The 27,965-nt window shown below is 42.2% G+C and overlaps 2 protein-coding genes across 6 annotated transcripts in view; one reads left to right on the top strand and one right to left on the bottom strand.

Annotated features, from left to right (window-relative positions):
• Positions 1-7,223, top strand: part of sidt2 (SID1 transmembrane family, member 2) — a 78,643-nt gene extending 71,420 nt beyond the window's left edge. For all 3 annotated transcript variants that reach the window (XM_041174303.1, XM_041174305.1, XM_041174304.1), the window contains one exon: positions 1,419-7,223. In XM_041174303.1, coding sequence (XP_041030237.1) covers positions 1,419-1,481 — 63 coding nt within the window. In that variant the 3' untranslated portion in view covers positions 1,482-7,223. The remainder of the gene's footprint in view (positions 1-1,418) is intronic.
• Positions 7,224-11,469: 4,246 nt separating this feature from the next.
• Positions 11,470-26,485, bottom strand: LOC121269524 (palmitoyl-protein thioesterase ABHD10, mitochondrial-like). 3 transcript variants are annotated; one of them, XM_041174151.1, is made up of 5 exons: positions 26,279-26,485; positions 24,970-25,144; positions 17,839-17,950; positions 12,822-12,959; positions 11,470-11,872 (listed from the first exon to the last, which is right to left on the bottom strand). In XM_041174151.1, the coding sequence occupies exons 2-5, from the start codon at positions 25,140-25,142 to the stop codon at positions 11,525-11,527; spliced, it is 771 nt and encodes a 256-aa protein (XP_041030085.1). In that variant the 5' UTR covers positions 25,143-25,144; positions 26,279-26,485; the 3' UTR covers positions 11,470-11,524. The 3 variants fall into 3 exon arrangements, with proteins under 3 accessions (XP_041030085.1, XP_041030086.1, XP_041030087.1); XM_041174152.1 differs by having other exon boundaries at positions 26,400-26,429; XM_041174153.1 differs by lacking the exon at positions 26,279-26,485 and adding an exon at positions 25,717-25,740.
• Positions 26,486-27,965: the final 1,480 nt, after the last annotated feature.

Here is a 27,965-nt window from a genome sequence, read left to right as displayed (position 1 = left end):
AGTTTGTGATTTGCGACATGTTGCCTTCTCTATCGCCAGGTGGCTATCCAACCCATCAAGTTTAAGGATGATAGTGCTGATCACTGGAACTCCTTTCAATTCTGGCACCACTCTCAAAATCAAGCATCCCCAGTTCAGGCACCACATAGGCTGGTTTCATTGTAAAATCTTCCTGTTCTACCCCAGCCCAGAAGATCACCCTTTACTGCACCAGTCTGATACTTCCTATTTCCCTCCCTACCATCCTGTCTCCTGTCAAACTGAGATTGGTAATTAGTGTTGGATCAGAGGGCTTATTCAGCTGAGACTGCCCGACTCTGACAATTTGTAATGTTGCTAGATATTTTCTCTTTGGTGTGTTTGGAGTTGTAAAACAAAATTACTCCTCGCCCATTCACTAGTTGGGAGCTGTGCTCAAAGGGAATACAGATCGAACACAAGCTCAGGTTCCCTAACCTGTGCTTTGCTTAAATACAGTTCCAGTCAGAGTGTGGGATTGGTGATTTTAGCCCTGTACTTAGATCATTTAGCCTTCAATTCCTCTTTTATTTACACAGAATGAACAGCTCAGAAATAGGCCATTTGGCCAAACTGGTCCATGCTGTTACGTATGTTCCACAAGAGCCTTGACACACCACTTTTACTGTAACTTTATCGGCGTGACCATCTATTCCTTTCTCCCTCATGTGTTTATCCAGCTTCCCTTAAATGGATCTCTTGTTATTCGCCTCAAGCTAATCTCTGTAGTAGCACGTTCCACATTCTCGCCAGTCTCTGGGCAAAGAAGTTTCTCCTAAATGCCCTATTGGAGTTTTTTTTTGTGTATTTCTTATACTATGACCCCTGGTGCTGGTCTCTCCCACAAGTGAAAACATCTTCTCTACATCCAGCCCATCAAACCCTTTCATATCAGTTCACTTCCCGGTTTTCTCTTTTTTAGTCAAATGTGGCTCAGCCTGTTCAGCCTTTCCTAGTGGTTGTAGGGTTACCAACCCTCCAGGCTTAGTCTGGAGTCTCCAGCAATGGAAGATCAATCTCCAGGACACTGCTGTGTGCAACCTTGGAGAAAAATCATCGGGGCATTAAAAAAGATTGTTCTTTTTCATTTTCTTTGAACATTTCTCTTTACCAGATATAAAAATATTGAAAATGGAAAAAAAAAGTTGTTTGGCTGACAGTCCGATATCATCCAACTGGGTAATGAATCTTTTTGCTTTCCAATTGACATGGTAAGGCAACATGTCACAAGGATGGATGTGTAGGCCATGTGACTAATGGCTGGAGTGTGGGGGAAAATCATGTGATGAAATCTCCAGGGATGCATTTAGTTGCAGTTGGCAACCCTAGGTATTTATAACCACTCTGTTCTGGCATCATTCTTGCTAATCTTAACAAGTGCCTCTCGCTTCCTTCTTCAGATCCTGCTGACTCTGGATGAAGACCTGGATCATGTGCAAAGAGACAAAATCTACGTATTCTAATCCCCGGCATAGAAACACCGACTGCACAGCAGACTTTCTACCTTCGTACCTGAGGCCTGTTCCTCTGGAGCGACAAGAGGAGAAACGGTGCTCACATTGCAGCTGCCAGCGAGTGAGCTTTGGAGGCGATCGGGATCTCAAGAGCCAGCCACATTACACTAGCCCTTGAGCTGCCAGCTCTTGCACTTAAAGCGAAGTTTTTTGTTGGAGATCATTGTGCCACTGCACTGGTCTTCAGCTTAAGACATTGTGCTGCTGACGTGATGATGACCGCTGGCTTCTTTTGCGTTGATCAGTCTCTTACTTTGCAGGACACAACATCGTCACTATCTCCTTTTCCAGGTTACTCTTAAGAAGTGGCTTTTGTGTTTGAAGAGATTCGTTTTATGCACAATTTTTGGAATAAAATCAGGTCTTGGCGATAAGGGGAAATGGATACCCTTCAGTGGAAAAACATTTATCCGCACTTGTTTCGTTTTGCCAGTCCTAACCAACACTGTTAATGGGGGAAGAGTGCGGTACTAGAAAATGAAGGCATCCCTGGCTTCAAAAGCAAAATTGTTTTTTTGTGCTTTGCTGCACAGTCGGTATTGGAAAGTTACAGCTGTTCCTGTGTTTGCGGGCATTGTCTTGATGGTAGATTGGCACTACGCCCTGCTGTTGTGTTGAGCGCATCCATCAGGTGATAGATTGACAGGCCTGTTCATTGGAACTCAGTCAGCATTGAACTCCTACTGTTAACCAATCTGTGGGGAACCATTGGCTTTAGAAATGGTGGAGGGAGCTGTGGCCAGTACCTTGGCCCAGAGGTTTTGAGGTTTAGTTTAGGTACGGATGAGGGGTGGAAGGTGGAAAACTAATGTTAAGGAAAGTAAATTCACAAAAACATAGCCTCAGGCGGAGGCGATGAGTTTTACCTCTCTGTTGGTTGTTACAGGGTCATAACTAAAATGAAACACTTGAATCGAGACTCTAATGCAAAATCAATTCTCAATCTTGCCAAAAGGAATAATGAAACAATGATTCATAATAAGCAAAAAACATTCACTGGTGCTGTCCTGCCATGAAGATAAAGTTTGAAACTGGGGTTCACTGTAATCGAAACACCAAGTTCAGCTGGCAGACCCTGTAAGCTCCTTTACAATATATCGATTTGTGTGTGATATGGGAATATTTGGTGCTATCGCTGGGTGTAACATGTGAAAATATTCCCTCACTAATCTTAATGTTATACTGTAGTCTAGTTGGGGAAGTTCCCCCTGGAGGGTCTGTACATTCTGCATTGTAAGATCCATTATGACTTATACTGAGGCACAATCTGCATTGTAGCAAGCACATTATTAATCCATGACTCATCACTGTGCACTCTTTAATATCCTCAGATTAGTTCTCAAAGGGAGATTGACCTCCCCACAACCTGACCTAGAGATACTGATGGCCTCACAGATTAGTATAGTAACAGGCAGTGGATATGTTAGGTACATACACATGTTAGACCCACAACATCTGTGCATCCATGTATATAAGGTGCTTGCTGCAGCTGCTTAGTATCCATAATTCTCTGTAATGGCAGGTATCGTTTCATAATGTGTTGTATACTATAGGCATGGGCACATAACTCAGAGTCCAGCTTTCAGAAAGACTTGAAACAAGTCCGCATCAGTGGGTTTACTCAGCTTAGTGAGGATATCCACTTCAAATAGAGGTATTGATGGTGATGACAATGCCCCTTTAGGGAGCCCACCCACTAGGAAATGTGACTGAAGGCTCCAGTAGTGTTTTGGATGTACACATCCTTTTATTGTTGCACTCTAAGTAGGGCAAGCAATCTGGTTTGGCACGAGATCCCACAAACTTCTACACTTACCGAGTGCCGTATGATGTATTGTTCGAAGGTGCAAGTTTACAGAAACTGCCCCTAAGACAACGCAAATGCCTGTATCAGTTTTCGGATCTCTTGCTTGCTTGCTCTATCCATTGTCACATAGTACATTCATAATATACAGAACACAAAGGTTCAGAGTGTTAATGACTGATTCTTACAAAGTTGCTATATTGTTACCAGAAGGGAAGAATAAGGCTAATCATAAATCAGATAGCTAGACTTTGCCTTTTTAAAGAAATGAATGGTAAATGCTGCTATAATTGAATGCTGCTGTATTAACTGCTCCATCCTGCTGTAAAGTGTAAAGTGTCTAACTGCTCAACAATAAGGTCGATTCAAGGAATTTGACAGCACAAATTTTTGATAAACTTTTTAAAATTTTTCCTCTTGATTTCAGTAAAATTTAAACAATTCCTTGGAATATTTTATAGATACTAGTCGATGATATTTGCAGGGACACACTGGGGATCTTCAAAGCAATCTTCATTTCGTTAGCACGACATACAGAGAGTCGACAGAGCGAGGGTCGTAACTTGTTGCAACTAGAGCTGGTCAGGGGGAGGGTGGGTCCATGAGTTACTTTAAGGCGATGTCTTCTGAGGTTCCGGTGTGTGCACTGGGGTTTTGGCGTGGCTCCAGTCATCAGATAGTGCCAGAATTCCTTTGGCAGACTGGTGTGTTGTGTTATTTCTGATGTTTGCAATGAAGCAAGCTCAGGTCTGGGAGTACATGAGAACTATATTAATCTAGAGTTTGCTTTTAAAATGGTTGAAAACTGATTTACAAAACGCAGTGGAGAAAAATCAAGGTAGATGCTTCCATCATCAGATTAGTCACATTAACCAGATTGAATGGTAGTTGGCCAGCTACTGAGCAATATTGGTGATGGTGACTAGAATGTAGGTTTATTCTCCCTTTAGTCTCTATATATCAAATCAGCACATTGCTGTCCTATCAAAGTGATATTTATGGCCCCTGCAATGGTAATGATAAATTTCCTCTTCAAAGGTTACCGTTTGGGCTATGGTACCGATCTCCAGTTATAGTTGAAACAGCCAGATCTATTGGAAAACTGATACTGTGCCAGTGAAGCAAGTACAGGACTCAGTCTCCTGCTCAATTTCCACATCCTAAACAATGGGGCTGACTTTGCACAGCTCAAAGGAAGGAAGACTGAGTGATCCTGGCTGGGATTTGACCCAAGACCATGGGACTTCCATCCATGGAATGCAGTTCGTCCGGTTTGTACAGCAAATGTTGTAATAATAGTTTAATATGCTGAATTTTTGCCATCTAATTCCTTTTGACCATCAGGGAGAAATCCATAATTTGTTGTGTTAATAAATGACAAACAACATTGACACAGCACCACCTAACTTTACGCTTTATTTGGCAAACCATTTTGCACAAATCCCATGATCTGACCCAGCGAAGTGTTAGCATACACCCAATATTTATCTTGCAACCATAGAACTGTTTGTTGCAATACTCTCTGCCTAACACTGTTTGGTCATTTGAAGCATTTAACTGCTGTAGGGTTGAGTATGAAGCTTTTTTTCCCCGCTTTGATGATCGGCTGAGGGACCTGCACGAAACTGGCAAAAAAAAATGTACTGGTTTGTTTGCAATGGAAATGCGCTCTATTAGAAGACTGAAAGGGGATAGAACACACATACGCAGTGCTGCAGACCTCCTAACACTCCCAGCATGCTGACCTTTGTTAGATTGCACATTATAATGTTCCACTGCCAGATGAAGATTATCCCTTATCACCTTCATGAGATTTACCAGGGGCCAAATAGTGCTGTATATCATAGCCCAAACTGATTTCCCAGCTTTTGACTACTTGTGACCTCAGTAATTTCTGCACTGTCCTTCACCCCTTGGATTGCAATGTTGGAGATTTAGATTCCATGGTGCAGCCAAATCTAATTCGGAAACACATGGAGCTCTGGGTATAGTTCGCCATGTTGTTAAAATGATATAGAGGCATTGGAGAGGATGCAAAAATGACTATCAAAGATGACACCAGAACTGTAGTGTTATATCTACCAGGAAAGGACAAAGAGGCTGGGTCACTTTATCTTTCTTGAAAGGAAAAGGTCTTAAAGTATGAAAGGTTTTGACAAATCAAATGGGGGATTCAAAAAAACATCTTCTTTACCCAGAGTGTGGTCAGAATGTGGAACTTGTGACCACACAGTGTAGTTAAGATGAACAATATTGATGCACTTAAGGGAAATCCAGATAAGCACATGAGGGAGAAGGGAATAGAGGGTTATGCTGACCAAGTTAAATGAGAACGGTGGAAGGAGACTCCAGCATAAATGCAGGCAGGGACTGGATGGGCTGAATGGCCTGTTTCTATGTTATATATTCTATACCGTTATGTATTCTATATCATTTTGGCACTGGCATTCGCCTACTACCTCTCTGCATCAATGTGGATGTGGCAGTGCAACTACAGCCCCTCTCCCCTTTAATCCCCCCCTCCAAGACTTGTAGTTTTTTAATCTTGTGGCAACATCTGAAAGCCAGGGCCAAATGTACCAATGATGGTTAACTCCCAACGTTTCATCACAAAGGATATGCCAAATGGCCATTGCTCAACTTCATTCAGATATCACCAAAAGGGACACTAGAAGATGAAAACCTTTAGTATCTTATTATTCCATTTCTCTTATACCTTACTGAACTACAAATCCTCTGTTGGGTTGAAGATAAAGTGCAGTTCAGGTCTTACCAACACAATTAGTTTAATTGTCTAATCAGTTTAATAGTTTAATTTAGATTGTCACTGGATAATTCTGTTCTGTGGCGCTGTTCTTGAGCATGAAGGACTGTCTGAATTTATATATATATGTATATATATGTAAAACACTGGGCGAAGATTTGAATTGAAATCCCAGCTTGAGACGGTTGCTGAAGACCAATATCCCTCAGCAAAGACAAAGAATTGTAAGTCCATTGCTGCATCTGAGTACTTCATATTCTACATATTTCTATAACGGTCAGTTGGCTTACCAGATCAAAGTAATTTAGAGAACTTTAGGGTGAATTTGTGGATTATTGCTAATGTTGTCTGTTGCAGCAGGGAATGTATGCCTGGTATATCAGTGGTGCGAGTAGAGAACTCCATTATTGTGGCAATGTGGGAGAAGGTATAGGTTTGAGTTGATCTAGGCTAGTATTTGATTACTCCTTATTCAGACATCTGAAAACTTATCTTAACAATTTTAACATGTCACTAACTCCGAATCAAAAAAATTATATGTCCAATGTATCCAAGGAATGATTACCTTAATGTTTTGCAACAATAGTCTTCCCAGAACATTACCTCTTAAAATATTAACCCAAACCATGAACTGGATATTTGTCACATCTGAAAAGGAAGAATGTGCATGGTTACAGGGAGAAGGCAGGGTAATGACACTAGGTGCATTGCTCATTCAGACAGCCAGCACAGACACAGTGGGGTGAATGGCTTCCTTCTGTGCTTATGTGATTCTGTGAATTGTCCATGCATGGGTTTCAGGCTTCAGTTGTGTTAATTGTGTCAGCAATCTGGTGTGTACACATCATCCAAATACCAGGACTGTCTGTAACCAATTGTCCTCCGCATACTTTCTGTTTAAAAAGTTTTGTGAATGCAAAAGGGTTGAAGGGTTCATTTATGTTTACAAAACTCGTAAAGAATGAAGATTCTGCCTTTGTTTGTGTAGCAGTGGTTCACAGTTTCGGGGCCTTTATTAAAAATTGTTTTGTTTACTTTTATGTAATTTTATTACTTACTGTACAGCTTTGTTTCTGTTGTAACAGAAAACCGTTCAAATATAATAAAGTCCAGAACCTACTTACTTTGTGTCTATGAGACTATATCTTTAGCTTTCTGAATTTCACCCCTCTTCTGGGTGTTGCTGTTAAAACTCCACAAGCAGTGGTCACTTTCTGGGTCCTCTCCAAGTAATCATTCTTTATCTGTGAAGACGGAGTGTAAATTTTGGCAAGAAACTTGATCTTGAAGTGAAATCACATCCGATCCCAAACCCACCCTCGCCTGATCGACAGATTATTGGACGGTGATCAAGAGCAGAAACCCCAATTCATTTTCTTTAACCTAGGTTCTCTGGCACCAAGGAGGGGACAAGTGTAAGAACAGCCTCAGCTTGTGATTGGGGACGTCGTATCTGAGGAATCATGAATAACACATTGGGAATATCGGTGGACCATCACTATCAAGTGCTCTGTAAATAACTGTTTATAGTTTTTGACAGGAAAATTATCGATATTTACGAATGAAAAGTCTTAAATGGTATGGGGAATGGGACTACCTTCTTTCCGAGCACAGGAATCTTACAGCCTGTAAAATTCTATGAGTAGCCTTTCAGCAACAGTCCCCAATCTCTGTAACTTTGGTTGAAATTCCCACTTAGCCTTTGCTCCAAGGAGACAGCTGAGACTTCTGAAGATACAGCAGGAGATTGGGAGGATCCTCAGAGAAAACACTGGCATATGATCCTCTACATATTCATGAACAAATTACCCCCACATTCTACCCTGCCTGGGATCAGCTAAGAGTGTAGATGCAGGGATTGAACTCAAATCCATCTCAGAATGGAAGAACATGCATTTATATAGCACCTTTCAGAACCTCAGGTAATCTCAAAGCACTTGATGGCCAATTAAGTACTCTAAAATGTCACTGCTGTAAAGTATTACACGTGGAAAGCGGTCGTTTGGTGGTAGAGAACTTGAATATTGTTTGAAAAAAAGAGATCTGTCTAAGCATTTCGTCTTGCAATTATCAGGACACTCCCAAGAATACCAATATAAGGGGGAAAACAACTATTTTTATTGTATGTGAAGAGTGCTGATTGGCTGGCAAGTGGTATTGCCATGGAGAATGCACCACTGATGGTGGCTGACAGCTGCCAAGCATTGTTTGAAATTTAACATCTAACGTTGGACACTGTGTTTTGAGTTTTGCAAGCACGAGCTGGTTGAGTATGGTCTGTACCCTGCCCGTTGCGAACAGCGGCTGGGACATGCTATTTGATATGACCCACGGCCTACGTACCTAGCATCACACTGGCACTGAAATTCGTATACCACATTACTCATTTGTGTGATAGGCAAAAAGCCTTTTTGGCTCGATGGCAGAATCCTGTTAGTGGCAAATAAGTGTCGAGGGCGTGGTGGTATTGTCGCTGGACTAGTAATCCAGAGACCCAGGGTAATGCTCAGGGCACCTGGGTTCAAATCCACGGCAGATGGTGGAATTTAAATTCAATGGAAAAAAAACCTGGAATTAAAAAGTCTTATGATGACCATGAAACCATTGTCGATTGTTGTAAAAACCCATCTGGCTCAATAATGTCCTTTAGAGAAGGAAATCCGTCGACCCACATGTGACTCCAGACACACAGCAATGTGGTTGACTCTTAACTGACCCGGCAAGCCACTCAGTTCAAGGGCAATTAGAAACCCTGAATCAATGAAGAGTGCAGGAGGGAATGTCAGGAGCAGCACCAGGCATATCTAAAAATGAGATGCTAACTTGATGAAGCGACAACACAGGACTACTTGCGTGCTAAGCAGCAAGTGATAGAGCTAAGCGATCCCACAACCAACACATCAGATCTAAACTCTGCAGTCCTGCCACATCCAGTCACGAACGGCGGTGGACAATAAACAGCTCACTGGAGGAGGAGGCTCCGCAAACATCCCCGTCTTCAATGATGGGGGAGCCCAGCATATTAGTGCAAAAGATAAGGCATTTGCTACAATCTTCAGCCAGAAGTGCGGAGTGGATGATCCAACTCGGCCTCCTCCGGAGGTCCCCAGCACTACAGGTGCCAGTCTTCAGCCAATTCGATTCACTCCACATGATATCAACAAACAGTTTAAAGCACTGGATATGGGCCCAGACAATTTTCCGGCAATAGTACTGAACTTGCCGTGTCCCTAGCCAAGCTGTTCCAGTACAACTACAACACTTGCATCTACCCAGTTATGTGGAAAATTGCCCAGGTATGTCCTGCCCACAAAAAGGACAAATCCAGCCCGGCCAATTACTGCTCCATCAATCTACTCCCGACCGTCAGTAAAGTAATGGAAGAGGTCATCAGCAGTGCTATCAAGTGGCACTTGCTTAGCAATAACCTGCTCACTGATGCCCAGTTTGGATTCCGCCAGGGCCAGTCAGCTCCTGACCTTATTACAGCCTTGGTTCAAACGTGGACAAAAGAGCTGAACTCCCGAGGTGAAGTGTGAGTGACTGCCCTTGACATCAAGGCCACATTTGACCAAGTGTGGCATCAAGGAGCACTAGCAAAACTGGATTCAATAGGAATCAGGGGGAAAACTCTCCACTGATTAGTCATACCTAGCACAAAGGAAGGTGGTTGTGGTTTTTGGAGGTCAGTCATCTCAGTTCCAGGACATCACTGCAGGAGTTCCTCAGGGTAATGTCCTAGGCCCAATCATCTTCAGCTGCTTCATCAATGACCTTCCATCGTAAGGTCAGAAGTGGGGATGTTCGCTGATGATTGCACAATGTTCAGCACCATTCGCAACTCCTCAGGTACTGAAGCAGTCCATGTCCAAACGCAGCAAGACCTGGGCAATATCCAGGCTTGGGCTGACAAGTGGCAAGTAACATTTGCACCACACAGATATCAGACAATGACCATCTCCAACAAGATAGAATCCAACCATCACCCCTTGATGTTCAATGGCATTATCATCACTGAATCTCCACTATCAACATCCTGGGGGTTACCATTGACCAGAAACTGAACTGGACTAGACCAGCTACAAGAGCAAGTCAGAGGCGAGGAATCCTGTGATGAGTAACTCACCTCCTGACTCCCCAAAGCCTGTCCATCATCTACAAGGTGCAAGTCAGGAGAGTGGTGGAATACTTCCCACTTGCCTGGATGAGTGCAGCTCCCACAACATCAAGAAGCTTGACATCATCCAGGACAAAGCAACCCACTTGATTGGCACCACATCCACAAACATTCACTCCCTCCACCATCAACGAACACTGGCAGAGGTGTGTACCATTTACAAAATGAACTGCAGGATTCACCAAGGCTCCTTCGATAGCACCTTCCAAACCTATGACCACTACCATCTAGAAGGACAAGGACAGCAGACACATGGGGAGCACTACCCCCTGCAAGTTCCCCTCCAAGCTACTCACCATCCTGACTTGGAAATGTATCGCCGTTCCTTCACTGTTGCTGGGTCAAAATCCTGGAACTCCCTTCCTATCAGCACTGTGGGTGTACCTACACCATATGGACTGCAGTGGTTCAAGAAGGCAGCTCACCATCCCCTTCTCAAGGGGAACTTGGGATGGGCAATAAATGCTGGCCCAGCCAGCGAAACCCACATCCCGTGAATGAATATTAAAAAAATGCCACTTGTGTGGCTGCTGCATAGTAGCAGCGTGAAACAGCTAGCTTCACCTGTAGTTCAAATTTTTTGAGATACCTTAGTCTTCCAGCGTAATCTGAGGTAGACTGGGTGCTTTTCAGGGCTGAAAGTGACAGCCTAAGGCCAGTTCCTGAGATGGCGTGATACACAGTGCAAAGCGATTTGAGCAGGGTAGCCACTATCCTGCAGGATGCCTTTAATGCCTCCTATTTCAGCATGAAGCTGGAATGGTGAACAAATGGCTCGGGCCCTATTTACAAGGTTGCCAATAAGACCAATCTTATAGTGTGTGGAACTGTAGGAATCTCAACACGTATATTGACCAGTGAAGGTAGGCTTGCGGTAAACCGTGGTAGAGAATTCCCTGGAAAGTGCCATAAAACAAATCAATCAGGGAACTTTGAGAGCCCTGTATATATTCTATATCCTTGCTAATCGGGTTGAAGTTGCCTTTCCACTGGTGAAGTAGTTCAGTGGCAAAACTGTTTTTAACGTGAGGATTTATGGGCAGTTATTCAAAGTTCTTATTTGCTGCAGTTCTTTTGTCTAACTGCATCTCCTGTAATCTAAGAATGTTACATCTAATTTGCCAGCTGCAGCTGTTTAATTTTATCCCCCACCACCCCCCCCAACTACATATAACAAGAACACAGGTGAAGCTCTGGTTAATCATTTTAATTAATACTAACCAACAATAGATCCAACTCAACATTTTTCATTTCAGATCTTTTTGGGTTAATTTGTGCAGTAGGTCACTAACAACAGTAATCAGCAGCTTGATGTCATCACTCTGCGACATGCGGTGGTCACCAGTCCTTCGGAGGATGACATCCACGTCGTCACTTGTGAGTCTTTCCGCGACCTTGATGGAATTCTGCCAGGGGACGACCTCATCCTTCATGCCATGGATGAGCCTCACCGGGCAGGAGATGTCGATGCTGCTTTGTAGCACACAGTGCTCCTCTGCCTCCTTTATAAAGTTATACTTCACCATGTAGAAGCCGCTAGCACTATACTTAGACGGCATCTTATACTCGCCTGTCTTCGCAGCTTCCAGTCTCAGCTGACAATGCAAGGAGGGAGGAAAAGTAAACACCAAAATTGGGCACATACGTGAAGTGAGGAGCATTGGTAATCTCTCCCATTTATTACAAACATTACAAGGGCTTTGTGACACATTCCATTCACCTGCATCACTTGACGTGCACTAGCACTGTGGAAACACTTAAATACAACTTAAAGGAAAGTATAGCTTAGGAGGGAGTATCGTTAGCTTAAACTAGCCAGCCCTGGCATTCATTGCTCTTAATACTGCAACTCTGGGACAGCATAAAAACAGGGCATGATACATTTTTATGCCCATCTTCCCCGCCCCCACCCCAATATAAATTGGGGAGTACAGTACTTGGAATAAAAACACCTGGCAACTGAGAGCAAATGTGGTGTGGGGTGATCTTAACTTCCTGAAGACTGGGAAGGCATTTTTGAACATCCAAACAAAACTATAGTTGCAATAAATGTACAAGGTTTTAATAAATGGCAGGGAGTGTCAAAAACTTCATAATATATAAAATGAATCCTGTAACGCTCAGGCCAAAGCTTGAATGCTTCTGCACTGCTCAGTCCTGGTAAATAAGTAAGCTGCCATAAAATCTTAATACCTTGAGCGTGTATAATGTGAATTATATACTGAAATTGTACGTCTAGAAAAAGTGTTGGGGGACTGAATGGGGCCAGTGCACTGACAATCTATACTTAGACTGGGTATGTAATTATCCGTAAAAAATAAACAGAAATGTTAGCAAATATAGTGTCTTTGAAAAGAAAAGACACTGTTTGAGTACGTAGCCTTTGTCACAAATTCTAAAGGTTCATCTGCCTTGTCTCTTTACAGAGACTGTATAATTTCAGCAATTTCTGCCTTTATTTCAGATACACGGCACTTTGCAATATTTTTCCCCCATTTTTATTCACTCAACAATTTAAATGTTCGTGCATTTTCAATCTCCTACCTCAGAGGGGAGCTGCTTGAAAGCAGATACAAAGCCATCAGCTGCTGTTGCTACGCCAACCATTCCAGCCACTCTCTCTGGCCTCGCAAGGGAAGCCAACAACATGAGCCAACCTCCCATGCTCGAGCCAACAAGAATCTGAAATATTGAGGTTAGAAGGAGGAGGGTCAGTCGGCCAAGGCATGAACATAACATCTTAACATCTCCAAGTTTGGGGATGGTATATAGAACAGTGAGAAAAGCAATACAGGTATCCCCTGATTAAAGAGCATACTAAAAATTTGTTTTCGTTTCAGCCTTATTTATAAACTAGGGAAGTTCTCTGAATAACGCAGCCTCCAATTTCTTTTTAGCGTGGTTACTGCACGCGTTCAGTCATTTTCTTTTAAAAAACAAACCACCACTTCCCATCCCAGACCATTCCGCTCGCTGCTTCTGTCCCTCCCTCTTGCAGCGACCTTCCCCCGACACTCACGTTTGCCACTTCCCTCCCTTTCGCTGCTTTGTCCTGCTCGCCACACCCCTCCTGAGCCCTCCCCGTAACCGAGGGCCCTTCCCCGTGAGCGAGGGCTTGGAAGAGCAGTGACGAGGAAAAGGAAAGCGAGCAAGGGAGGGAACGAGTGGGAGGGAGAGAACACGAGACAGAAGAGGATGGTGAGTCGGGGAGGGGGTCGGGGGAGGGAAGTGGTGAGTGAGGTAAGTAACAAGAGTTAGTAAGGTCTTAAGAGTTAGTAAGCTCGTAAGAGTTAGTAAGGTTGTAAGAGTTAGTAAGCCAGTTAAGTTCGAGGCAGTCAATAGGTTTTTAATGTAAAAATTGCAGGTCAGGAATGTAACCCACTCTTATAACACGCTTTCTTACAGAACAGTGATTTTCATTTGGCACCTTTTTGTTTAACGCTATTTTTCAGGAGTGTTAAATGAAGGATAGCTATGTTGGCCCCCTCAAATGTAATCTCTACATTTTCTAAAATATGCCAATTTTGGAGGAAAGTGTACAAGGTCAAATAATACCACTAGCCTAGTACAGCCAATTCTATCTAGACTATCTCGTTACATGTATTCACTCACTATTGCCTTCCTTATCGGGGTTGTCAATCTTCCAGGATTGTCCTGGAGTCTGCAGCTATTAAAAATTAACCTTCTGATCACTGGTGTGCACAACGCAGAAGAGAAAACATGGAGGCCTTACAATCTTGAGTGCTGCCCGAAATCTAACAAGGTCTTTTTTAGATGACAAATTCCAACATCCAATGAAGACAATTTCTTAAAAAAAAAATGTTGCGATTGGACATTTGCTAATGTCCCACCTCCCGCACCCCCACAACTGCACAACCCCCACCCACCCCTCCGGCATCCCCCGCCAACTGCACCCACCACCTGCCCACACACCCACCCCCAAACCCTTTCCTCCTCAAAGCACCATCCCTTTAATTCTGGAGACGCTGGTTGCCCTCCAGCACATCACTCAGGTTGCCCTCTACACACAAGAGCCCGAATAGTTAGTTGCTGTCCAGCTAGGTGACCAAGCCTGATTCAGTCCCAGATGACATCCAGACAAGTGCACTTTATGGGAAAGATTGCAGAATAGCAGCCCGGACTAGGAGCCCACGGTGATTTCTCCTTACTTTAGCACAAGTGTATTGAAGTCAGTTGGAGTGGGCCTGAGCTGCCCCAGCTGATAGCAGCTAACTCAGCATGAATTAGGTACAACCAGGGATCTTTTTGCTCTGCATATTAGAGGCAGTAGCATGCTGGTAACGTTACTGGACTAGTAATCCAGAATTCCAGGCTAAAATCACAACTGCTGGCGGGATTTAAATTCAATTAGTTAATAAATCTGGAATGTAAAGCTAATCTCATCAGTAATGATCATGAAACGATCATCATTTGTTGGAAAAACCCATCCGGTTCACTAATGTCCTTTAGGGAAGGAAATCTGCCATCCTTACCTGGTCTGGTCTACATTTGACTCCAGACCCACAGCAATGTGGTTGACTCTTGAAGCCCTCTGAAATGGCCGAACAAGCCACTCTATCAAGAAGGCGGATCACCAGCACCATTTCAAGGGTAATTAGTGATGGGCAATAAAGGTTGGCCTTGCCAATGACACATCCTCGTCATTGGCAAGACCAACGTTTATTGCCCATCACTAATTACCCTTGAAAAGGTGGTGGTGATCCGCTTTCCTGATAGAGTGGCTTGTTCAGCCATTTCAGAGGGCATTACTCCTACTCCTGATCGCTATTTTGCAATCTTTCCCATGGGCCAACTGGCCTCCTTCTGTGCTGTGTCACTCTGCGAAAATATCTTGACCTGTCTGTTTGCAGAATCTGTATTTCGTAAAGGGACGTTTCTGCCCCTGTGAATTATGAGCCAGAACCTGAAGCTGAGGTTTCGCTGCAATGTTGTTCTTTAATCTGCATGGTGAAAAATTCTCGTGTTCTCAAAACAGGTGACTGTTATGCTGAAATGCCTATTCAAATTTGATAGGCTGAATACAAAAATAAGAGTGAACCTGACTTTACTCCATAGCCCTGAAAATTTATCACTTTCATGAATAATCCAATTGTCTTTTGAAAGTTCTTACTGAATATGCTTCCACCATCCTTTCAGTTGTGCATTCTAGATCATAATAGCTCGCTGTGTAAGAATGCTTTTCCCAATACCGCCTCTGCTCTTTTGCAAATTGCCTTAGATCTGTTCCCTCTGGTCATCGAACCTCCTGCCAGGGGAAACGGTTGCACCTTATCTACTGCACATGATTCCGAACACCTCATGAGTTTTATTCATATTATTTCTCTAATTGCATTTCACCCCTTTGGGATTATATTTCTGCCAAATGTACAGCCTGCTATTAACAAGTAATATCAGGATATCTTAGTGAAGAAGCATTCTTGTCTGGTAAACTCGCTACCCGCCACCTCCCTCGCCACCTCCCCACCCCTCCCCCCAACCCCGACGCATCTTGAATGGGCTTATGGAGGAGGTGACAAGGTGAACATTGGTAGGTTGGGGGGAAGCGGGGATAGGGTCTTTGCTGTTTTCTGATAGCATGACACTGTTAGACACCAAGGAACAAGCCATCTTTTACCCCTCCCAGCTTTGGAGTTATGGGTTTGCATGGGGGAGGGAATACCTAAAATTTCTGTATCCAAAGAAAATCTCTTTGCCTCTCTACATAGTTGTGGATGCCTAAAGGAGGATGAACAACATAGAGAAATGTCTAAAAATTGTTTCCATTAGTGTACACCATAAAACAAATGTTTCAAATGCATAACAAGTATTATTTTCTAAGTCTCCACTTCTGAAGAGTACAGACCAATGGATTTTAAGGGAAGAAGGTGGTGTAGTGCTAATGTCACTGAACTAGTAACCCTGAGGCCCAGGCCAATATGCCCTGTGGGCATGGGTTCAAATCCCACCACGGCAGCTGGTGAAATTTAAATTAAAATATTAGAAATCTGGAATTGAAAGCTAGTCTCAGTAATGGTGACCATGAAGCTATCATTGACTGTTGTAAAAAGCTCATCTGGTTCACTCATGTCCTTCAGTGAAGGAAATCTGCTGGCCTTGCCTGGTCATGTGACTCCAGACCCAGGGCAATGTGGTTGACTCTTAACTGCCCTCTGAAATTGCCTAGCAAGCCACTCATTTCAAGGGCAATTAGGGATGGGCAACAAATACTGGCCCACGTTCCATGAAAAGAATTAAGAAAAAAATGCTTCCTGTCTGTGGCAGGGCTGTTATTCATTGCCCACATACCCCTCTGAGTTAGGGGGAGGGTTAAGATAAGCCTGATTGTGTGGCAGAGGTCAGCGCATGCAATGTACAGGCGCAGGCATCAGGTGAGGGCTGGAGCATGCTTGGCTCTGACAGGCCAGTGGTTAAAACACTGCCGACGGTCACTGGTAAGGTTCACACATAAAAGATGACCATCTTTTTTGTATGGATCAGATTGTATCTGAAAGCAAATGCAAGGCCTTTTTCGTTAATCTTCCAAGCTATAACTACTGGAAGGTCTCCAAGTTTCTCTCATGACAACACTGCGCTTAGTCTCTAGCCAAGGTTAATTGTCCCATAATGGGGAACCATGGGCGTCATTCACCCATGACGTGGCACAATGCATTGGTAATCCAGTGTCCTATTCTCCGATGCCAATGTAGGCAGCAGTTTAGTTTGAAAATAGAGTTAAGTACATATCTAGATAGCAGATGACTTTTGAACAAACCATCAGCATCCATAATGACTCTACAGGTAATAACATTAATGTCTTACAGAGTTCACACGGAGTTGCAAGATCCCAGTTTCAACCCTTTGATACTACTGAGTTGTCTGATATCAGTGGAGGTGCCAGTAGGGCTGCTACAGCACCAACTAGTCGCATTTACATAGCACCTTTAATGTAGTAAAATATCTCCGAGTCGCTTCACAGGAATGTAATCAGGCAAGGTTTGACACTGAACCACGTAAAATTATTAGGACAACTGACCAAAACCTTGGTCAAAGAGGTAGGTTTTAAGGGGTATCCTAAAACAGGAGCATGCAGTAGAGAAGTGGTGAGGTTTAGGAAGGGAATTGCAGAGCTTAGGACTTAGATGGATGAAAGGTTGGCCGCCATTGTTCAATGAAGGAAAATCAGAGATGCCCAAGAATTGGAGGAACGCAGAGTTCTTGAAGGGTTGGAATAGGTTACAGAGATTGGGATGGGGGTGGGGAGTGAGGCCATGGAACGATTTGAACACAAGAATAAGAATCGCAACAGCCTACAGTTGAATGTTAACGCTCACTATTCAGGCTTTAGCCAAGTATTAGAGAGCTGTCAGTACTCTTGGAACTGACCACGAATGACCACTTCAGGGGAAAAGAGAGGGGAAGCTAAAGGGTGTGGAGGGGGTGGTAAAGAATAAACAAATGATTGCTTTACCACAATGAACGTAGGCAAAAGGAAATTAGATCCAACTTGGTAAAAGAGCAAAGATAATAATTTAGATATAGCACATGGATTTCCAGTGCTGACCTGAGGTCCTGTGGTGAGATTGTCCAAAACTGTTAGCACATCATTCTTCCAATCTCTTAACATACAATCGTCGGAATTTCCTTCAGAGCTGCCACAGCCTGTGTAATCGAACCTAGACAAAGAAGCATAGACTAGTCCAGATTAACTATTCAAAAAAAATGTCGACCTAAATTAATACTCTATGAGCATAATCTACATCATGACCTCAGAACTTCTACATTTTACACTCCAAGTGTTAATTTTCCATCAGTAAAGATATGGGAGTTACTACAAAGCAGCTGTGATAAGTTATTCTACTTTATCAGATATGTAATGGTATTAAGGTTACAATGTGTGGGTGGCCTAACAGTTCAATAACAGTACAATACTGGACTTTCAGCGCAGGAGGGAGGGTGCCGGACTTATAGTTTCATCAATGCCTTTGAATAACATCAAGGAACATCTTTGGACAGACCACAAATCTGGTTCCCTGGCCTCTTGGCAATTCCCATTGTCAAGTTGTTTTTAATCTTAGCTAGATAGATAAATCAATCATCAAAGGCATTTTTTTCCAAATCAGCCCAGGAGAACAAAGGGCGCCTATATCTCTTCGCTTCAAATGTTCAGTTATATCACCGTGATTTTAAATCACTGTGGCTTTGTAAAGGCTGCTATGGAGCACTGGAACTTTAGATCTCCACTCATTTTACTGAAATATAAAATGACTGTTCAGAGACACTTCTTTTGTAGAAGCACAGAACTCTTTCTTCTGTGTGTGAATTAGATTATGTATCTTAAATTATATAAGCAATTAACGTTATGATTCCCAGTCTGGAGATAATGTTGAACAAGCTAAAGTTTCAGGCAACGTGTGTTTACTTGTTCATTGTGCATTTCTTTGTGATATACGTGGTACAAGCTTAAGAAAAGAGTAAAAAAATCAGCAGTCACATATGAAAACATATTGTTACTTTAGCCATGTTTAATTAATAGTCCTTTATTCAAAAGGAACGAAGGGCATCGAAAAAGAGGATTTTTCTGGGTTTAGTAATTCTGCTTAAATTTTTGGGATTTGCCGACTAGCAAGACATAGTCAGAATCTTTGCAATCAGTGTTAATTGTTAGACCCAGGCTATCTTAATTCTGCTAGTGTTATGACTACATGAGAAGGGGTGAAATGGCTCTGCTATTCTATCACTCCAGTTCTAATCATAATAGTGTTTTTGTGAATTTATAAAGATGAAGGTATTAAAGTGTTGTTTGGTAGTACAGAACTTGAGTATTGCTGAAAAAAATAGACTTGTCTAAGCTTTTAGTCTTGCACTCATCAGGACACTCGCAAGAATACCTATATAAGGGGGAAAACAACAATTTATACTGTATGTGAAGAGAATGTCATGGGGAATGCACCACTGGTTGTGGCTGACAGTTAACTGCCAAGCATTGTTTGAAACTTAAACCAGGCAGCTTGACCCTGATTGGTCAAGGCATTGCCCTGAGGAATGAGTCAGCGAATGGCTATCACTTATTTTGTTTAGCTGAAACAGAACAATATATGTACATATTCTTTGTCTGCAAAGAACAGGGCCCTGTGTATTAATATATGTAGCTTCCACAAACGCGCCACATTGCCAGCCCAACTACAATCTTAAATTGGTTGTCAGCCTATTCTTAGCACACTGAAGAATATTTAGCAAATGTTGGCCAATGTGCTAAGAATTACGCTGACAACCAATTTAAGATTGTCAGTCGGGCTCACAATGCGGTGCTTGTATGTACTGGAAGCTACAAATATTAATACACGGCCCTGTTCTTCGCAGACAGAAAGAACACGTACATACACTATGTCTGCTTCAGCTAAACAAAACAAGTGATAGCCATTTGCTGACTCATTCCTCAGGGCAATGCCTTGACCAATCAGGGTCAAGCTGCCTGGTTTAAGTTTCAAACAATGCTTGGCAGTTAACTGTCAGTTGCCATGAGTTGGCAATGCCACTTGCCAACCAATCAGCACTCTCTTCACATATAGTATAAATTGTTGTTTTCCCCCTCATATTGGTATTCTTGTGGGTGTCCTGATCCACGCCAGGTGAGAAGCTTAGGCATGAAAGTAATAAATCAATGGCTATGCTTAACCATTGAATGCAAAGAAAGGCTTTCTTGAGTTTAAACAAAAGGGGCTCTTTTTTTTATTGAGTTAAAAACCCACCCAGGTAAAGATAAAAGATGTTTAAAATGCGTCTTGACATTTGATGCACACACACAAAATTATGTTATATGGCAGGAAGTTACTTTCTGGCCAGATTAAAATTCACTGACAAAAAGGTAAACAAAAAAAAGAGTTCACCGTTTGAGTCCTTCACTGGCATCTGTGGCCAGAGCAGAATTTTTCCACAGCAGTCTTGAAATTTCAATGCGGTTAAAGCCAATGTAAAGTGCATTTTCTGAAGGCAGTCTTTTTTTTTAAACTTAATCTATCTTTTCCTAAAGTTGACGATTTTTGCACCTGATGCTCCTTTGATTTGAAAATTGATATCTTTCTCTATGTTGGATTTCAAGCTGTAATAGAGACAAGGTCTTGAATTTGAGAGAGGAGGGGGAGAGAAATGATTACTGCTCCATTGGCAGATTTCTTCTGGACTCCAGCTTAGGTGTTGTTATAAAAGACATCCAAAAATGGTTATTTTAGTCACATGACTTATCTCCCCATAATGTTTACAGGAGGTAACTGATTAGCTCATTTCTAACAGACTGTGACTATTGTTTTATGATTTAAGTGATTAGATTCTGTAATGTTCCAGCCATTAACTCTTGAATGATCCATCTTCTAGCTTGATGAGATAGGAAGGACACCTTCCATATAGTATTGTCCCAGTAGACTTTCTGTCTCCACTTGAAAGGTAGCTTATTAGAAATGCAAATGGTAGTTCCCTACAGTTTAAGTTCATCTTTTGTAGTAGTTCTTAACATCAGCAGGTGCAAAATTCCATAAGAGGCTGTCTTGTCATGTCTTAATTGTAATTCACATAGGAACCTTCCAGAAACTGGTTACCTTGTAATACCAAGTGTCAGGTGACTCGTGGCAGCCATTTTAAGTCCGTGTCTTCGCTTGTTTTTTAAAAGCCCTTTAAAAGCAGTTCAACATATACTTAACCAGCTGATGAAATGAAAGATTAATATCACAGATGCACATGTCACATCACCGTGACAGTAGGCAGAAAGCAAAAGTCAGGAATTTCAGTCTATAATGAATTCAATCCAGCATGACAAGTCATGTGAGCATCAAGGTAACGTTTGTACAAACAATAAAAGGGAACAGAAACGCTCCCTGAAATGGGCAAGAGGAGTAAGAAAATGACCTGGGGTGACTTACCATCTGATCTTGCTTGTCTTTGATGGGAAAATGCCTGAATACTATTGGCTTCCCTCTTGGGTTACGTTTGGAAACACAACATGCAGAGATCGTGAGCACAAGCCTGTGTCTGACCACCCCTTAAATCTCCAATAATTACACAAAATACTAGAAGGTCAACCAAGGGCCTTCCCGCCCGGAACTTACTTCTGCCAGAGGTGGGAAGGCATCGGTTATCGATCTCGACGCCAACCCACCTAAATTTTCAAGCTCTCCCGCATCTTTCCTCATCCCCTGAGGGAGCAGAAGGTTCCAGATTAACTCTGTTTCCCTCCACAGATGCTGCCTGACCTGAGCTTTTCCAGCATTTTTGATTATTTCAAACTCCAGCACTTTGCCTGGAAAGACTGTCAAACTCCTTCTTTACATGTGAGAGCCCTCAAACTATTAATTCTGTCATGTTTTATCAATTAATGAGACATGTGATTAAGTGCATGGTGGGGACAGCTTTGTACTATTATTAAGCAGTTATTTATTTGTTCCCATGGAAATTGTAGTAAATCATTCAAATCACAAAAGGAAACAAACAGATGTAGAAGAGTCTGGTATTAATAAAGCTTGCAGATGTCATTGTTTTAATTTGAAGTCTTTATAAGCACATGCAAATTACATGTTTTGAAAGCATCAACTTTGGCTGCAGCCCAAGTACAAGGGGGTGAAGTTCCTCACAGCAAAAAAACCTGCAGCGTATATTTCACCCCATAATTAGCAAGTTCACTATCCCTGCAAAGTGCAAATTACAAACCTGGACATTCCCATGATTGGGGGTCTGACTGGGGCAAAGTAAGGCAGGCTAGATGGGCCAGCCTGTCTTCCTGTCCTTCTTCATGCACAGGAATGTTAGAAATCAGGGAGAAATACAGACAAACCCCCGCTTTTCTTGAAAAGAGGAATTGCGTACTCTTCAAGGTCTCAAGTATCTCTCACAAGGAGTTGAAATGATGAACAATGAAGACCCAACAGTCAAGCAGTGCAAAGGTCAGCCTCTCCTACTCATCACTCAGCACTAGTTAGTCCTTCAGTTCATAGAGCAGTGCACTCTCACAAATGTTTCAAGCCTCATCAATTTCTTTGGCCATACTTTGAACATTGCAAATGTAATTCAAAATGCATTCCTCCTGTGAAGTACTCCCTTTGGTAACGTAATAATCCCACATACCTAGGCATAGGGCATGGTATAAATATAATAACCCTTTATCAGAGTTAAATGTAAACATAGCTACCAAATACATAGTGGTATTTAAATATGAAACATCGTAACCTTAAAAACACTTAAAGCCACCCACGCAACCATCCTCTGTGAAACAAAATGTCAGCCTCAGCTCAGTAGCAGCACTTACTTCTGGCTCAGAAAGCTGTAAGTTCTAGCCCTATTCCAGAGACCTAACTACCTAACCTCGTCTGACACTTCACTGATACGCTGTTGGAAATTCCCACTTCTAATTGAGACTTTAAACTGAAGTCCTGACCATGCCCCATTAGGTGGATATAAATGATCTAGTGTCATTCTTCAAATCCAGAGGGAGCTTTCCTGATGTCCTTGACCAATATTTATCTCTCAACCAACACCATCACAAACAGATTATTTCATTATTTTTGCAGTATTTTGTTTTAATTCACCCATGGGATGTACATGTTGCTGGCTAGGCCAGCATTTATTGCCCACTCCTAATTGCCCTTGCGAAGGTGGTGGTGGAGCCGCCTTCTTGAACCGCTGCAGTCCATGTGGTGTAGGTATACCCACAGTGCTGTTAGGGAGGGAGTTCCAGGATTTTGACCCAGCGACAATGAAGGAATAGCCGATATATTTCCAAATCAGGATGGTGCGTGTGACTTGAAGGGGGACTTGCAGGTAGTGGTGTTCCTAACACCTGCTGCCATTGTCCTTCTAGGACAATACATCATTGTGACTATAAATCATTGGCTGTGAAGTGCTTTGAAGTGTCCTCAGCCCTTGAACAGCTCTTTCAAAGCAAATTCTTTCTTTCATTCCAACACCAGCGGAATGGGCCATCAAGCACGGTGGATACCAGCAACAGCTTTGGAATCTCAAAATGTTGAATGTTTTGAGGTGAGGTTTGCACACTTTATGAAGTGATTGTGATTTCACTGTACAAATAAAAGGGAACCAATTAAAATCTGAAGAAATAGCTGATATTAATTTCAATCGAGAATAAATTTCACTTTAAAAATTCATATGCTAATTAGGATTATTTATTGGGCAAATGTATTTTCTGTGAGTGCTTAGTAACAGATTCAACAGAACACATTTAGTCCAATGGCCAAATATTGTGATCAATGAGTGAAAAGCAGCTGAATAGATTGCCCACTATTGAAATGCAGAACATTTTGCAGAGTAGGTCAACAGGACATTATGTGAACTGTCTGCCCCTCTCCTTGCTGTTCTATTTTATTTACATAATTGGTCATTTTGATTAACTAAGTTAGTCGGCTGCAACATTTGAATGTCAACGTTTCAGCTCAGCAAGCAGAGTTAACAATATGCTGCACCAATGATTTTATCGTTCTACACTATTTCAAGTCATTTATTTTCTTCCTTGCTTTGCATTTCCAGCAATTAAATATATCGGAAACCTATTTTGTTAGTCGTGTATCTCGAGGCCTCTTTCATGCCTTACAGCCCCAGATATTGGAATGCAATGCCAATGGGGGTCATTCTCACTGCGCTGGTGATAATGGAGAGATTTGCAACCTTGTGTGGGTGGGCTTAACATCGGAGGGGGAAGCTGAGGCCAGAGGATGTGACCAGCTGCATACGGGAATTTGGAAGCTAAACTTTGAGATACAACTTATCATTTTTTCTAGTAATTTTTAATAAGTAATCTGGTCGTTAAAAATACTGTCTAAAACTTCAGTGATTTCACAGTACAAATCAAGCTCCTATTGCAAACAGCAATTATAGCAGCTTACACCCTGAGGGAATGGGAATGAAGTGGAGGTTCCTCCATTTGGCCAATAATTCCACTATAATTTATATTTTTATAATCCTGATCTGTTCATTATAGATTTGGTGGTGGTGTAGTGGTATTGTCACTGGACTGGTAATCCAGAGGCCCAGGGTAATGCTCTTGGGTTTGAATCCCACCACAGCAAACAGTGGACTCTGAATTCAATGGATATCTGGAATGAAAAGTCTAACGATGACCATGAAACCATTGTTGACTGTCATTAGAAACCCATCTGGTTCACTAATGTCCTTTGGGGAAGGAAATCTGCTGTCCTCACCTGGTCTACATGTGACCCACAGCAATGTGCTTGACTCTTAAAATTGCCCTCTGAACATGGGCAATTAGGGATGGGCTATAAATGCTGGCCTGGCCAGTGATGCCTATATCATCCCACAAACAAATGAAAATAAAGTACTGATGAGGGATGCCATTCAGCCCATCTATTTCATCCATGTTTCATGTAATTTCTCACACTGCTTTAAATGGCTCAGCAAGTCAAAGAAACTTTCCAGAGTTCTTTTGATCCATATTGGCCCTGGGTTTTTCCCCTGGTTTCCTGCCTCTCCCAAGAGGCCAAAGGGGTTACAAACTGTCTCAAAGTGGGTAGGGGTAGGTTTGATGCACCAGCTGATCCTTCCATAAAAGCCCTCAGCACAATATCTAACTGCCACTTCAATGATTAGCTTTTGCTTCACCACCCTATTCAGAAGCCCATTCCAAGAAGTGGTCTTTATTTAACATCTTTGTGTGTTTATAACTTTGAGACAGCACCTGACAAAGGAGTACCCAGCTGAACGACAGAAGTCTTCCAAAGCCAGTGCTTTCTCTCCATTCATACTGGACTTGAATCCTGACAGATACACAACTCCAGGGCTCTGCGCAGAAATTCTGTGATAGGCCAAACGAGGTAAAGACAGCCTCATGAGGTACTGAGCAGCTGACATCTCTGCAACATGAAGAAAGAAGTCATTTGCTGCTGTAAGGACATATTTCTAACAACCCAAAATACAAACCAACTCTCTGAAGTCATTTTTTTGCCTTATTTTCACTACCGTCCAAAGTAGTTAACATCACTTTGTTAAAAAAAATTCTAATGATTTCAACAAAAATAAACCTTAAAATATTTCCATATGCAAATCTGGACAGTGAATCACAAGCAAACTATTTGAATGTGGAGACATCACAACCTGGCACAGCACTGTGTTTACCCAAAGTTCAATCACAGTTTACCTATAGGCTAATGGGAGCCTCGTACATTATACTCTTACACATAATATACAGCACAAAAAAAAATCAGGCCATTCGGTGCAACAAGCCCATGGGAGTGTCCTCCTATCCCTCAACCCTATCCACACAAGCTTCCATTCTTTTCTCCCTCCCTGGTCCAAGGATGAACAAGCATAAACATAGCACCCAAAATGCCTGCTCTGGTGGAAATCAATCCGGAAGAGAGACAAAAACAAGGATAAAAACAAAAAAACTGCGGATGCTGGAAATCCAAAACAAAAACAGAATTACCTGGAAAAACTCAGCAGGTCTGGCAGCATCGGCGGAGAAGAAAAGAGTTGACGTTTCGAGTCCTCATGACCCTTCGATAGAACTTGAGTTCGAGACTCGAACTCAAGTTCTGTCGAAGGGTCATGAGGACACGAAACGTCAACTCTTTTCTTCTCCGCCGATGCTGCCAGACCTGCTGAGTTTTTCCAGATAATTCTGTTTTTGTTCCGGAAGAGAGACTGAGCTGGCTGGGATCCCCTTGGTCTGTGGGGCTCATTCCCTAAATGCGGCCACCTCCTCGAACCACTGCCCATGTGGCGTAGGTCCACCCACAGTGCTCCTAGGGGGTTGACCCCAACGACAGTGAAGGAATGGTGATATGGTCCCAAGTCAGGTAGATGTGGCGTTCCCTGAATAGCCTTCAAAACTGCACCCTCGAGGGTGTTTGTAAGGGTCTTTATTCCACCACACAGTGTGCAGTCAATATTCTCCCTCTCTCTCCTCTCCTGGTTGACAGCATTGACTCAGTCCTCATCCCCTCATTGGGAATTCGAGTTGTTTCAGTTTCTGTGGCTCCATGTACCAAAATCCCAGCAGCTCGTCCAGCCCACACTGCGGAGGGGGCGGCAGCTCCGGGTTCGCAGGTAGGGACGGACCCCGGACCCGAGCCCGAACCCAGACCAGAAGCAAAACAAAAGTACAACCTTCACCTTAGCCCCGATAAAGCTACGGACAGGCAACAGGGACAAAAATATAAATAAGGAGCGTTTCCTCTGCTTCCTTTCTCGCAATTCTCTCTCTCTCTCTCTCTCTTAATTCTTCCTTCCCTCTCTCCTTCCATTGCTCGCCTATAAGTTTAATTTCACACCCGTTCCTCAATAGAGTGTTCTATTTATTTATTTCGCTGTTCCTCTGTTCAATCTATTATTTCAATTACTAATTCGACTAACTCGTGAATTTTGTTTATTATGTGTTGCTGGGAATGCGTTAAGATATGTTATTGAGGCTTTTAAAATTAATTTCAGTTAATTACTTAATTGCATACATTTTATTAAGCTATTCGTTAATTCATTCATCCTTTCACCTTGTGCATTTTTAATGAACACTAGTAAATTGTGGTTTCGCCTCCAGCTAATTAATGAATATAACGAATGTATTACATTTATATAACACCTTTGAATGATGCTTAAAATTATATTTCTGAGGTCTTGCCCTTCTCCCAATTAATTTGTTTTACATTTTTACCCTTATTATTTCTGAAATAATCTGTATTTTGTTTAACTGGTAACTATTGCTGAACAAAGACACATGTCCAAGTTTTCAGGACACTTGCAAGAATACCAGTATCTGGGGAAAAGAACAATTTATACTATATGCAAGAGAGTGCTGATTGGTTGGCAAGTGGACTCTGATTGGTAGAGGCGTTACCATGGAGAACGCACCAGTGATGTTGACTGACAGTTAACTGCCAACTATTGTTTGAAATTTAAACCCAGCTTAACCCTGATTGGTCAAGGCATTGCCCCAAGGAATGAATGGCTGTCACTTATTTTGCTTAGCTGAAACAGGCACAATGTGTATAAATGTTCTTTCTGTCTGCAAAGTACAGGGCCCTGTGTATTAAAAATATGTAGCTTTCAGCTAAACAAAGGAAGTGACAGCCGTTCACTGACTCATTCCTCAGACCAGTCAGCGTCCACTTGCCAACCAATTGGCACTCTCTTCACATAGAGTATAAATTGTTGTTTTCCCCTAATATTGGTACTCTTGCGAGTGTCTTAACGAGTGCAAGACGAAAAGCTTCAACAAGTCTCTTTTTTCAGCAATACTCAAGTTCTGGATGACCAAACGACTGTTTTTATTTATTCTGTGTTGATTCTCTTGCTTAATTAATCCATGAAGGCAATATAAAAACAGGAGTGGTTTGCTTCTAGTTAAGCTGCAAATAAATAAAATATGATTCAATAATGTTGTAACAGCAACCTATGACAGGGCATATAAAAAGAAAAATAATACTTGTATTTATACAGTGTCTTATCAAGTTCAAACATCAGAAGGTGTTTCACATAATTAATTGTTGGGCAGACAAACACAGCTGCTATTTTCCACAAGCAACATAATGCTAGGGGATATTTGACATCCACTCAAACCACCTCAGTTTTATATTTAACTGAAAGACAGCACCATCAACAATATAGCACTCCTTCATCATGGCGTCAGTGCTTGCCTAGTTATAGTCTGGAGTTTGAATGCACACTCTTCTGAATCAA

This window comes from Carcharodon carcharias, chromosome 25, assembly GCF_017639515.1.
Source record: "Carcharodon carcharias isolate sCarCar2 chromosome 25, sCarCar2.pri, whole genome shotgun sequence".
NCBI classification, from domain to species: domain Eukaryota; kingdom Metazoa; phylum Chordata; class Chondrichthyes; order Lamniformes; family Lamnidae; genus Carcharodon; species Carcharodon carcharias.
The sequence above is the reverse complement of the archived record's forward strand: the minus strand, read 5'-3'. Positions and strand labels throughout refer to the sequence as shown.